The following is an 11,597-nucleotide window of genomic DNA, read 5'->3' as shown; positions in this document are numbered from 1 at the left end:
GAATCGGAGCCGGTACGCAGCATTTGTCATGTAAAATGTAAAAAAAGATGCGATTCGTCCATCCAAGGGCTGTCTATGTACTGTCTTGCACTGTCACGAGAGCCGTACCCTGCGTGTCGCCTTTTCATCCTTATTCAAAGGAGAGGGTCGTCCCCGTTCCCAATAATCATGGAAGATGCATGTCCACGTCCATGTCAATGTCCAAGCCAATGTCCCATGTTTCACGTAGCTATAATACAATGAGGCGTCTTGCCACCAAACTCCGGTATCGTATGTCGGTTGTTGTCCGCCTCTCTCCGTCTATCGGACGCCGGTCATGCGTTGTACTTTTTCGTTTTCATGTTTTGTCATTGTCACCACGAGAGTCCTTGTCGTGCCGCCATCGCGCCACGATTCGCCCGCCTATCGCTGCTGCTGCTGCTGCTGCTGGTTCATCTCGGCCGTGTTCTCCTGGAAGCGCTCCGACAGGCGCTGTTGCGTGGCCAGGTACTTTTGCACACAGCGGGTGACGCAGCCGCTCTCGCGGGTGGACACGGACTTGGAAGTGAAGTCGTCGATGCACGAAGCGAAGCAGTGGTCGACAAGGTTGGAGAAGACCTGTCGTCCAAAGTTAATATATAGGAATCAATGGACCTGCCAGCCAGGCCATGGGAGGACGGCGCGTACCCCGATAAACTCCTTCACCTGGCGCTTCTGCATGCGCTGCTCCAGCTCGCGGGTCTCGGCAGCAGTGAGGCTGTGCGACAGAAAGAAGACAATGGGTTAGCGATTCAGTTCGAGGAGGTCACGAGGGGCAGCCGGTCGCGAGGAAGAGACACGGCCCGGACAAGCCGCAGCGTAGTTCGACGGAGGGATGCATACCCGTCCATTATGTCAGTTCGTGTCAGTTCGTTTGGGGTTAGAAGTTGCGTGTGTATAAGGTACGGTGTTCGTCGAGGTAGAAAGTGTTGTCGTTGTGTGGTAGACCGGGGTCGGCGCTCGTCAAAATCGAATATCTCGATATACGTCAAGATGGGGAACCAAGAAAATTCGTTGTCGATGGCCGACTTACTGTACCCGGCTAAAAAAGCGGGGCCCCGTCCAGCGGTGGCCAGCCCCAACTGCCAGCCAACTTCCAGGTCCTCAACCATTAGTCATCATTTCAGCCAATCACAGAACACGCAACACAAGCACCCAAGAAGCTGTCCTGAAAGCTGGAGCCTAAAGTGTCCCGGAAGGCGACTCTCACCACCTGAAATGCTTGAGACCTGTTCAGCGTCACCTAAAATCCTTGTGACCACCTTTAAATTCTCACTGTGGGACCATGCAAGGGTACGAGGACGTTGGCTTACGTTGTTCTCAACATCTGCGGGCAGGCGCGCGGGTAGCGGGTAGGATGCTCTCCTCTCTGTGTTCTACGTGCTTTTTGCCTATTCTCCGCATTCCTGCCCTGCGCCTCGCGCTTGCCTCAACGTGCACAAACCACGACTCTTGCATGGGAGGTACGACACCAGTATTGAGAAACCAACAGGGGGAAAGAGCGTTCTGCAGAAAACTCCGGACGACCCTCTGTACCCGTCAGGCGCTTCACCGACGGACCGCTGGACAATCGACGCCCCGTCTGGTGTCCAGTATATAGTCGTATGTTACGGCTCTCCTACTCAACCCGCATCTCACTCCTCACCTGTCCTAGCCAGCTAGCCTCTGTTCTCTCCAGATGCCCCTCCATACGCACTGCTCACAAGACCATGCTCATGCAACCAACTGCCCCATGTGCCCCAGTTTGGGCCACACACGCAGGCCGCCGAAACAAATGATGGCAATGTGCAGACCAAGAGGCAAGGCCGGAGGCAAGGCCGGCTGCGAGGGGGCCAGAAACAGGTCAGAGGAGCACGTCTAATTATGGAAACATGCGCGGCGATCTCACCGTCCTGGTGGTTGTCTGCTGTGGCCGGCCGTTTCAAACATTTCCAAGCGTTTCCAGATCCTCATAATTCGTAGTCCGCGTATGACAAACTAAATTCTTCCAGGCGAGAACCCACGTGTCAGTCGGGAAGAAGATGTCGCGTTTGATGTCATTGTGTTGTTACTCCTTTTTTTGGTTTGTGGACACTGTCAGAGTTCCGAGCCACATCGTCGTCCTTCACGATACGCCAAACCCTCAGAAAAACACACAACATGGCAGTCAAGAAACGAACGAGGCGAAGCACAGATCCATCCTGCATTGCACCCCTGTCGCCTCTTTTCGTCGACTCTCTTCTGTCACTTGTTCGTCGTTGTTGTCGGCCTGCCGCGACTAGCAGTGTTTGGGAGAAAGGCGGCAGGGCGGGCACCAATGCAGGCTGTTGTGACGTCGTCCTGTTGGGCGCAGCCAAAAAATAAATTGGAAGGGCAAAATGAAGGCGAGGCAAAACAGAAGGCAGGAAACGACCGTGCTCTAGTCCAGTCTGGTTCCTGACGGCTTCCCAACTGATATGGCGTCGCATTGTCCTGTATCGTACGGATCGTACCAACGGAACAAATGAGGCTGGGGCACTGGGCATTTACAAGTCGATATTGTAAAGTTGCAGAACAACGTTTCCGTACAGCCCCCAAGACCCGCCGTCAACAATTCACGAGCTTTACGGAAGAGCTGTCAGCTCTCGTAGGATCGAGCTGGAGCTGGAGCTGCATGGACCAAAGGGCAACACGAGAAAAGTCTAGGCACGAGCAGATAAGAAGATGTCATCGTGCGCCTATTCGGGTGGCTGCATTTGCGATGGTTCATTGACAGCTGAGGTCTGATGTCGGATCTTGGCCAGGCGTCACATCACATTGTGGGCCCTTTCTTCGTAAAGTCCTTCCTCCAAGCCACACTCGCAAAGTTTTTGGGTTTTTTTTTTTTGTGTTGTTCACTTTCTGCACTGTCAAAAATGATCGTCGAAAGAAACCCGGCTGCGGCTTTCTGCCGTCTGAACGGCGACTGCTTCGCAGTCCCCTCCGTCGACGTCTTGGGCTCCAGTGGTCCTTTGTCTGTTCCCGTCTCTTTGGCCCGCCCACATCTTGTCTCCTCTGCCCACCCGCTGCGATCGACATATGAATTTCCCTTCAGATCGACAAAATTTGGTTTATGAAGTTTGCCATTTCAAGGTTCAGAGCGTCGTTTCGTCCCGCCCTTGCATCATACCAATATCGCAGAACCGGCGTGTGATGTCGACAACGAGACAATTCCCCAGACCAGCTTTAGGCTCCAGACCCACGAAAGATCAGGTTCGAGGTTTTGTTGCGGACTTGAAGCAGGCCTGCTTCACAGTATACACGGCCTGGCCTGGTCTGACTTTAATTAGCTCTGTTTCGCCGTATACTGCTTTTCGTCGTCCGCTTTTGGCTTTCCGCCGTTCCTTCCTACGCAGCCCTCTTCTGGTCTTTGGCCCCTGTGGTTCCTTTTTCCTTGTCTTGGCTTATGGACGATTCACTCCGTAGATGCTGCCAGGTTTACCCAGTCGAAATAAGCGTGAAAAACTGCAAAGAAATAAAACCGGGGAATGTACACAACATACAGAGTAATTACATAAGAAAATCATTGCAGAGGAAACCCCTGTTTCGTTTCCGTTTTCAACGTGGTTTGGGCCTTCCTGCTGGTACTTTCCTTTAATAGGCGACAAATAGAACACTCTTCACTTTCAAAAGTCGATAAACATGAGGCACCACAAAGAACAATGGGAATTGCACGCGGCTTGCCTTGGTGCAGTTTGGTGCGTGCCTAGATCGGATGGGCAGGAACGCTTGATTTGACTGGGCCCGTAGGCGCGGGTCTGCAGGTGGCAACTGAGAGTACTGGGAGGCTTTGGGAAGCTACGGTACTTTGTGGGTGCTTAGGCGGGGACAAAGAACGAAAGACATCGCGGCGTATTCTGTACATGAGCAAAGAGCATGAACAGAGTACGAATATGGCGAAAAGCAGGACAAAAGAACCCACAAGAAATGCAGAATAGCAGGCGCGACCGACCAAGAACAAAAACGGGAAAGAACGACTCATAGCGGCCCATGTGTGGCCAGGCTGGTTGTCCAAGTCCAGAACCACCGTTTTCCCTTTTTTTAGAAACAGCAATTTCACTAAAAGAAACAAAAGACACCGTCTGGGGCTCTGGAACACTTGGAACACTGCTTGTCCGCACCGTTTCTGCACGTCTCTTCCCGTACCCCCCTCGAGCCCCTCTCGCTTCTGATGCGCACATGCGCACTAAGGTCCCGTTCCCACGTATCTTACCCCGGCCCGCCGCCCAATCGTTATTACCTGTCAGCTGCCTGGAATAGAAGCAGGATCAGGACTAACATGACAGTCAAAGCCCGCCAGGACAGGGCAGGCAATAGCAGGGCAAAACACCCACCGCCTTCCCGGTTCCCCTGCCCTGGCTAGTTTTATAACGGAGCACGGAGTACGAAATATTACGACGTATGAGTCGCTCCTGCTCTCCCGCCACTTTCCACTTTCCTCCTAATTCCCCTACCCACCGAGCCACCCTTCGTTCCTTCCCAGCACCCGTCCTGCTTCCTTCCCAAAAATACCTCCCTGCACATCCCTCTTTCCCGCCCAGAGAGCAACAAAGCCCAAGCCGGACGGCGTTCTTTTTACGTCTGCCTCCACCGCCGACAGTAGCGCCACAGTCGCTCCTTCTTATCCCTGTCGCTGCTTTCTCAGGCCCCTTCCCACTATCTGGTCGCTCTTTCTGTTCTCTGCGAAGTAATACTGTATCGCAGACTCGCCCTTTCCTACGCGAGCCCAGAGTCTTTCCTAACTGAAACTGCCCGAGTCCATATTGTAGTTGCTTTTGTTTGCCCCTTCCCCCCCCCCCCCCCCTCCTGGAGCTCTCGTCGACTTATTTGCACCTCCATTCTCTTGTTTGATTTCCCTCCCTCATCTCCATCTCTTCCTCTTTGTCATTGTCAACGCGCCCCCTAACAAATCGACCGCGACCAGAAGTGGTCCTTTCCCACGCCTTGACCGTGTCGGCTCTATGCATTTGGCATTTGGCTGACTGTCCCCCCTCCCCCCATTCTCCTTCTTCACCCCCCGTTTTTGGTCGCCTCCCAACGTTTCGTCTCCTGGCGCTGGGTCGCGCGCGCTTCGACTTTTTTTATTTACCTCGAACTTACGGAGTACATAGTCGTCGCGGCCGGTACATACGCCGTTCCTCACGCCCCCCCTCCCATCACCCCTCGCAGCATTCACACAAAGACTGCTATTGCTCTTTTGCCGGCCGTGTCTTGCCAACTTTTGTTTCTTCAATCAATTCCCTCGTTTCTGTTTCTGCGCTCGACGTTGCCCGACTCGACCAGAGCTCGCTGCCCTGTTCAACCCTGTTCAAACGCAATCTCTTCATCCCATCGCAGCGCCGCCTTTTCTTTTACTCGACCAGCATAGCGACTTTCGAATTTTCTCGTCTTTTCGCATCACGACGTCTGCGCAGTTTGTCCCGCCCCTGTCTCGCCCGAAACCCGCGCTCGTTTCTCGATAAACCGACTCGAAACGACTCGTTAGACTTCGCGTCGACCTGCTTCCTACGCGTCCACGTCCTTTGCGAACCGTCCGTCTATGCCGCCAACGACAGTATTCAACGATTGCTTCCCCCCTTTGCGTACCATACCGCATATGCCACGCGGCCCTTTGCGCCAGTGTCGATAGCCTTCCCAGCGTTCTCGGCAGCCTCCGCACTCTACGCCTCCGTTCCCGCCACGTAATTGACAGTCGCGTCGCTGCTAAGCTGGCCTCTTCCTGCGCCTGGGACACGTCTCCGTTGATCTCGCGATCTGCGGTTCTAGACAGTTTGCAGTCGCCGCCCTCTTGTACTCGAGCAGTCAATTCACAGAACTGACAAGGACTTGCGCGGGTCCCCGGCGCGTCGCGTTCGTCGCCATCGTCGCCGTCTGCAAAGATGACGGATTCTAGTCCTCCCTCAACCAATCCACCAGGGGCGACACCCGCCCAGCTGTCGGGCGGCCCCTCCCAATCAGAGCCACCAAAACAGCAGCAGGAGCCTCAGCAGCCTCCGCAGCCTCCGCAACAACAGCGACAGCTGCCTCGGGAGCACACACCAGCCCAACAAATCCAGCTTCAACAACAGATTCAGCAACAGCAGCAGCAGCAGTTGCTCAAGGCACAAGCGCTGGCGCAGGCGCAAGGACAAGCACAGGCCCAACCACACCAACAACGGTCGCACCATCTTGCAGCGTCCCTGAATCCAGCACACGCTCATGCTCCGAACGCGCATCAAACCCGCCAGCCGAAATCGCCTGCTTCGCCGCCGCCCGTGACGATGCCACCACCACAAGCCGCCGCTGCCTCGCCGCCCACAAAACGCGACCTCAAATCGTGGTGGAAGGGCTTCAAGCTCCAATCACGAAACCACGATGTTCAAGGTAAATAAATTGCGCTCTTTTCTCCATTTTTTTCTTTTCTTTTCTCGCACCCTTTCTTTGTCTGCTGCTATGGCTGTGGTCGAATAATGGTACTTTTGTTTCTTGGCCCTGGACGGAACGGCCGACATCTACCGAAATTGCGCAACCGCTTAAAACGAGAGCCGGGGCCATTTCCAGCCCCCTGGCCCCGTGCCGGTACTGGCCACCCGGGCCCACCGTTTTTGCTGGGACATCTACAAGTGCGCATTTGCAATCTGCAACTGTGCCTGCTGCGGCTTGGGGTGTGCAACTTTGTGTCTGCCCAGCTCTACCTTTCCTTACGGATCTGTTTTCTGTTTTTCTTTTTTTATCATCCGATGGGAAATAGGACGTGCGAAATACGGTGCCACTAGGCATGCGCCACGCTGTTTGTGCCACTATGGAAGGGCGATGCGATAAGGCTAGAATTGTTGCACAACATCCCATTGTCATGGCCACTACCGAGGACCAAGGGAAAAGCTCCAAGGAACATATGGGGACGGACAGCGTGCAGCGATACTGACTGGCTCGGTCCTGCGTGTGGAACGTGGGGCGACTGCACTTTTTTTCTTTTTTTTTCTTTTTTTTTCGGAAAGCAACGACAGCCAGCTAACATGCGTCTCCAACAGAACAAGCTCCGCCAGGCATCTTCGGCGTACCCTTACGGCAGAGTATCGCGTACGCAAACGTCGCCATCTCCCTCGTCGACGAGAACGGGAAAAGCTATATTTACGGCTATGTCCCCATTGTCGTTGCCAAGTGCGGTGTTTTCTTGAAAGAGAAGGCAACCGAAGTTGAGGGCATTTTCCGGCTGAGTGGCTCAGAAAAGCGGATCAAGGAGCTCAAACTCGCTTTCGACTCGCCCGACCGGTACGGTAAGGGGTTGTCCTGGACCGGTTACACAGTACATGATGCTGCCAACGTCTTGCGTCGGTACTTGAACGACCTCCCCGAGCCTGTTGTCCCCCTCGCCCTCTACGAGCGATTCCGGGACCCATTGCGCCATGCCATCAAACAAGGTCCCAGCGACGCCGACGGGCCGCAGTTCATGGAGAACTTTGACCTGGCTGGTGCCATTCACAATTACCAAGCCCTGATTACCGAGCTACCTCCACTTAACCGCCAGCTTCTGCTCTACATCCTCGACCTACTTGCCGTTTTCGCCGCTAAGGCAGACGTCAACCGCATGAACTCCCAGAACCTGGCCGCCATCTTCCAGCCGGGTATTTTGTCGCACCCCTCGCATGCTATGGCGCCCGAAGAGTACCGTCTCAACCAGACCGTATTGATATTCTTAATCGAAAACCAAGACCACTTCTTGATTGGCATGCGCGGCACCGCTGCCGACGAGCAGACTGTCCAGGAGGTCTCCCGAGGCACACCACCTGTGACACCCGGTGTGCAGATGGAGGGTGCCGGTGCTGTTGGCGTGTCGCGCACTGCTTCTAACGCAAGCGCTGGCGCCGAGAGCGTGGCCCGGGACGGTAAGATTCGTCGCAACCGTTCGACCTCGTCTCGTAACTCGCGGCACTCACGACACTCGAGCGCCCACGTCGCTGTCAGCGGTAACCATGTTGGCGACGGCAGCGGTGGCCTTGGTGGCGATGGTAACAACCACGTCGGCCATGCATCAAGTCCCCGCAGCAGCAGTCCTGCGATTGCTACAACGCCCACGACCGCCGGAAGCGGCAGCACTGGCGGGCTCTCTCGCAGCAACACATTGCCAGCAAGATCGCCGGGCATTGGCCCTGGCCGGTTTGCGAAGCGAACGGACGCGTCCGGCAGCCCAGTGTCCCCTTTGACGCCCATAAACCCCCACCAGACGACACAGGCCGCGCCCGCTTTCGATCCCGTCGCCGAGGTTGCCACACCCCCCGAAGACTCCAATACACCCGACCCGTTCACAACGGTCATGATCGAAGGCGCCACACATGTGGCCCCACCCAGGGACGTGCCGGGTCTGGGTGTCTCGCCCGCCACACCCATTTCGCCCGCTGCCGAAGCGGGAACCAGCACACCTTCCAAAGAGCGCCGATTCCAGCTGTTCCAGCGCTCCGGCACCAGCGAGAGTGGTGCCGGTGAACTGCGGCCACAGCCGAACAAGCTCAAGAAGAAGAGGCTGCCCAGCAGCGCCAACCCGAGCGCACAGAGTTCAACAGCCTCATTGCCGTCGTCGTCTGCCTACGCGTCGCCCAACTACGAGCCAGTTGTAAACCCGCTGGAAGAGCATGCGAACCAGTTGGCCACAGCCACTGCTGGTGGCCACGGGTACGACGGGTCTATGGAACACCGTCGGGAAGCCGCTGCACCAACGGCCTCGGATGGTGCCAACGACTCAACACCGCGTGTATCTCAAGTCCCGTCAGCTGCGACCACAGCAACAACAACGCCTACACCGGCCACTGCTCCGGCCGTTGCTAGCACCGCTGTACCAGCTCCATCCGAGTCCAAGCTCCGCCCATCGAGAAACTCGCAGTCCGAGTCTCTCCACAGCTCCTTTAACGAAGGATCTGATATTGACCAGGTCGATGAGTCCGCCGCCTCCACTGCCGCCGCTGCGAAGCTACACGAGACGTACACGGAACCTGCCGAGAAGTCGAAAAAGCGTCTCTGGCGACTGTCTAGACGGCGTGACGACATGCAGCCGCCAGCACCAGTTGCACCAGCTGCGGGTGTTCCACAAGCAGCGCCGGGAGCGCCGGGCGCGCTGCCACCGTCCACGAGCAACGTAAGCTCTGTCTCCACGGCAGCGGGGCAGGACTCGAGCCTCGGATCCAACATGCACGCCGGCATCAGCACCAGCTCCGTCGGCAGTGGCGGTCCGTCTCTGGCGGGAGTCGCCTCACTGACCCCAACGGGCGCCAGCGGGTCGTCGGACCCTTCTCTGGCATATATGGAAGGCCAAGAGCCGGGCAAGGGTGGCGACGAGCACAGCAAGGGCAAGATTTCCGGCTGGCTGAAGAACAAGTACCGCGAGGCCAAGGAAACGGCAGAGCAGCGCCGGAACAAATCCCCGTCGCCGACCGACCCGTCTGCGGCGTCCTTGTCCACGTTTTCGGGCGTCATCCGCGGCAAAAGCCTGGATCTTGGCCGCGTTGCCGAGGAGAACGAGAAGCCACAATAGTGACCTCTTGGTTGTGCTGCCGGTGGCCCGTTTCCTTTGTTTTTTAATGTGCTCTTTTTGTGTGGCGCGTTTCAATAAACTGGGGGGGGGGGAGTGGATGTTACAAAAACGGAAAAGGACAAATCCGACCGACGGCGCAGAGAATGTCGGTGGCCAGGACGGCCAAGGGGTGTCTATAATTCTGGTGGTTTCATATAGTGTACCCGTTTTTCTCTGTTCTGTCTTTTCTGGCGGTTGTATTTTCTCCCCACTTACATATCAAGTTACTTCATCCCTTCCCCATTCTTACTTTCCCGACCCTTCACCTCTCGCCTTACTTCACCCATAGCCACCCCTTTCACTTGATCCTTTTTTCTTCTCTTTTCTGCCCCTTTTCTTTTCTTTTTATATTTTTGGGCGGTGTGTCCCGCTACGATGGATACCCCAAAGGACGCTTCGTTTTGTTCTAACAAAATGACGTTCCAAGACGTGCTTTTGTTCTGGTGTGGGGAGACTATAGGAGATTTATTTTGTCTGTTGTTTTTTTCTACCATTCTCAAACCACTTATTTTCCCCCTCCAGGTTACGTTTGTTGACGTTCGTACCACTTCACCCGTCCCCCCACATCACCAGCAACCCTTGAGATATCTATATTCTATAGGAAAGTTCTTTGAACAAAAGGCCCCAAATGAGGGTCGTTCTACTTCCTTTTTCATTTTTGAATAAAATTCCCCTTAGACTACATTCGCCCAAGACCACGATACTGTTTGAAGACACTGTACTTTGATCATTGGTGTATCGGAAATGCAAATGTAGCATATGAACGAGGTTCTCTTCCAACAAGATGTGTTTTGTGGTTATCAATTGGGGAGAAATCGTGATACGATTCTATTTTCTTCATGTTCTGTCCTTGGACATCGTTCTATATGCTTCCAGTCGAACCTTGAAATCAATGTCTCCGCTTTATGCGCACCTAGTGCTTTTTATGTGTAGCTAAGAGCGCGACAACAAACCGTCATCTCCGGACAGTATCTATGAAAAAAGACCCCTCTTCTAACCACCAGACTTGTGACATGAACCGTTTACTAAATAGTAAAAACAAAGGGAAAACGCCAAAACATACCAAAAAGCACAAAGTCATCAGAGTGGGGAGACTCCCGCCCCGGACCATCGCTTTCCAACGCCGTGGCAGGAGCCAAAGAACGCCATGCAGATGAGAAGGCATCAAAGGAAATCAAAGGATGCGAATGTGACTGTTATTTTTTTTTTTTTTTTTTTTTTTTTTTTTTTTTTTTACTAAAACCTCGTTACGCTCGTAGCCCTCTGCACGGGCCAGCGGCTTTGGCGGTTCGCGGCCGGCCTTGTACTCGCTGACAAAGGGGTTGGGGTCGGCGTTTTGGTCGAGGTTGCCCAGGGTGTGGTTGACGCCGCGGTGGCCGGCCTCGTCGGCGCGGATGTAGAGGATCAGGTCGCGCATGGTGCGCTTGCCCTCGGGCATGTTCCAGTAGCGGACGGCGATTTCGGGGACGGTGAAGCTGGGGTCGGTCCAGGCCGGGGTGTGGCCGGCCTCGATCTCGGCGAGGCAGCGCGTGTAGGTGTGGACGGCCTCCTCTTCGAGGTAGCCGACGAAGCGGTGGCAGGTGCGCGGGCTCAGGAGGTAGGAGACGAACATGGCGTTGAAGTAGACGCCCTGGGCGCCGAGGATCATGAGCTTCATGAACCAGCCGGGCTCGCACATCTTCATAAAGGTCAGGAGATGCATGCGCTCGTTGTACGACTCCTCGAGCAGGGTCTCGATCCAGCCGTTGTCGCGGCGCAGGCGGCGGATGGAGTGCAGGTGCCGCAGCATGCCGGCGACCATGCCGGGCACGCCGGCAATCGACTCGAGGAAAATGAAGCGGGTCATCCACTGGGCTTCCGTCAGGGGCTTTTCGGCGGCCACAGCCGTCGTGGGATGCGTCTTGTCGGACCGCTGGTCGCGGCGCATGCCCGTGGCCGTGTCCATGCCCCAGCGGCAGACGCGCATCAGGTACCAGGCGAAGCGGTCGCCCATGGTCTCGGGGGCGCGGTGGCCGGGGACGACGGCAAGCATCTCGGC

The 11,597-nt window shown here is 55.5% G+C and overlaps 3 protein-coding genes across 3 annotated transcripts; 2 read left to right on the top strand and 1 right to left on the bottom strand.

The window, feature by feature from the left end:
• Positions 1-402: 402 nt before the first annotated feature.
• SPBR_04497 (mitochondrial intermembrane space translocase subunit Tim9) lies at positions 403-869 on the bottom strand (the record flags this gene model as incomplete). The annotated part of the gene is made up of 3 exons (XM_040762780.1): positions 403-597; positions 667-736; positions 817-869. 3 exons carry the CDS (start codon positions 867-869, stop codon positions 403-405), a joined length of 318 nt encoding a protein of 105 aa, XP_040621693.1.
• Positions 870-5,894: 5,025 nt separating this feature from the next.
• Positions 5,895-6,386, top strand: SPBR_04490 (uncharacterized protein; the record flags this gene model as incomplete). Its single annotated transcript, XM_040762773.1, has 1 exon — positions 5,895-6,386. One exon carries the CDS (start codon positions 5,895-5,897, stop codon positions 6,384-6,386), a length of 492 nt encoding a protein of 163 aa, XP_040621692.1.
• Positions 6,387-6,847: 461 nt separating this feature from the next.
• On the top strand, positions 6,848-9,520 carry SPBR_04091 (Rho GTPase activator; the record flags this gene model as incomplete). The annotated part of the gene is made up of 2 exons (XM_040762375.1): positions 6,848-6,904; positions 7,067-9,520. The coding sequence occupies 2 exons, from the start codon at positions 6,848-6,850 to the stop codon at positions 9,518-9,520; spliced, it is 2,511 nt and encodes an 836-aa protein (XP_040621691.1).
• Between the last annotated feature and the right edge of the window lie 2,077 nt (positions 9,521-11,597).

The sequence above is a fragment of the Sporothrix brasiliensis genome (genome assembly GCF_000820605.1).
Source record: "Sporothrix brasiliensis 5110 chromosome Unknown Cont16, whole genome shotgun sequence".
Lineage (NCBI taxonomy): Eukaryota > Fungi > Ascomycota > Sordariomycetes > Ophiostomatales > Ophiostomataceae > Sporothrix > Sporothrix brasiliensis.
This window is presented reverse-complemented; position numbering and strand designations above follow the sequence as displayed.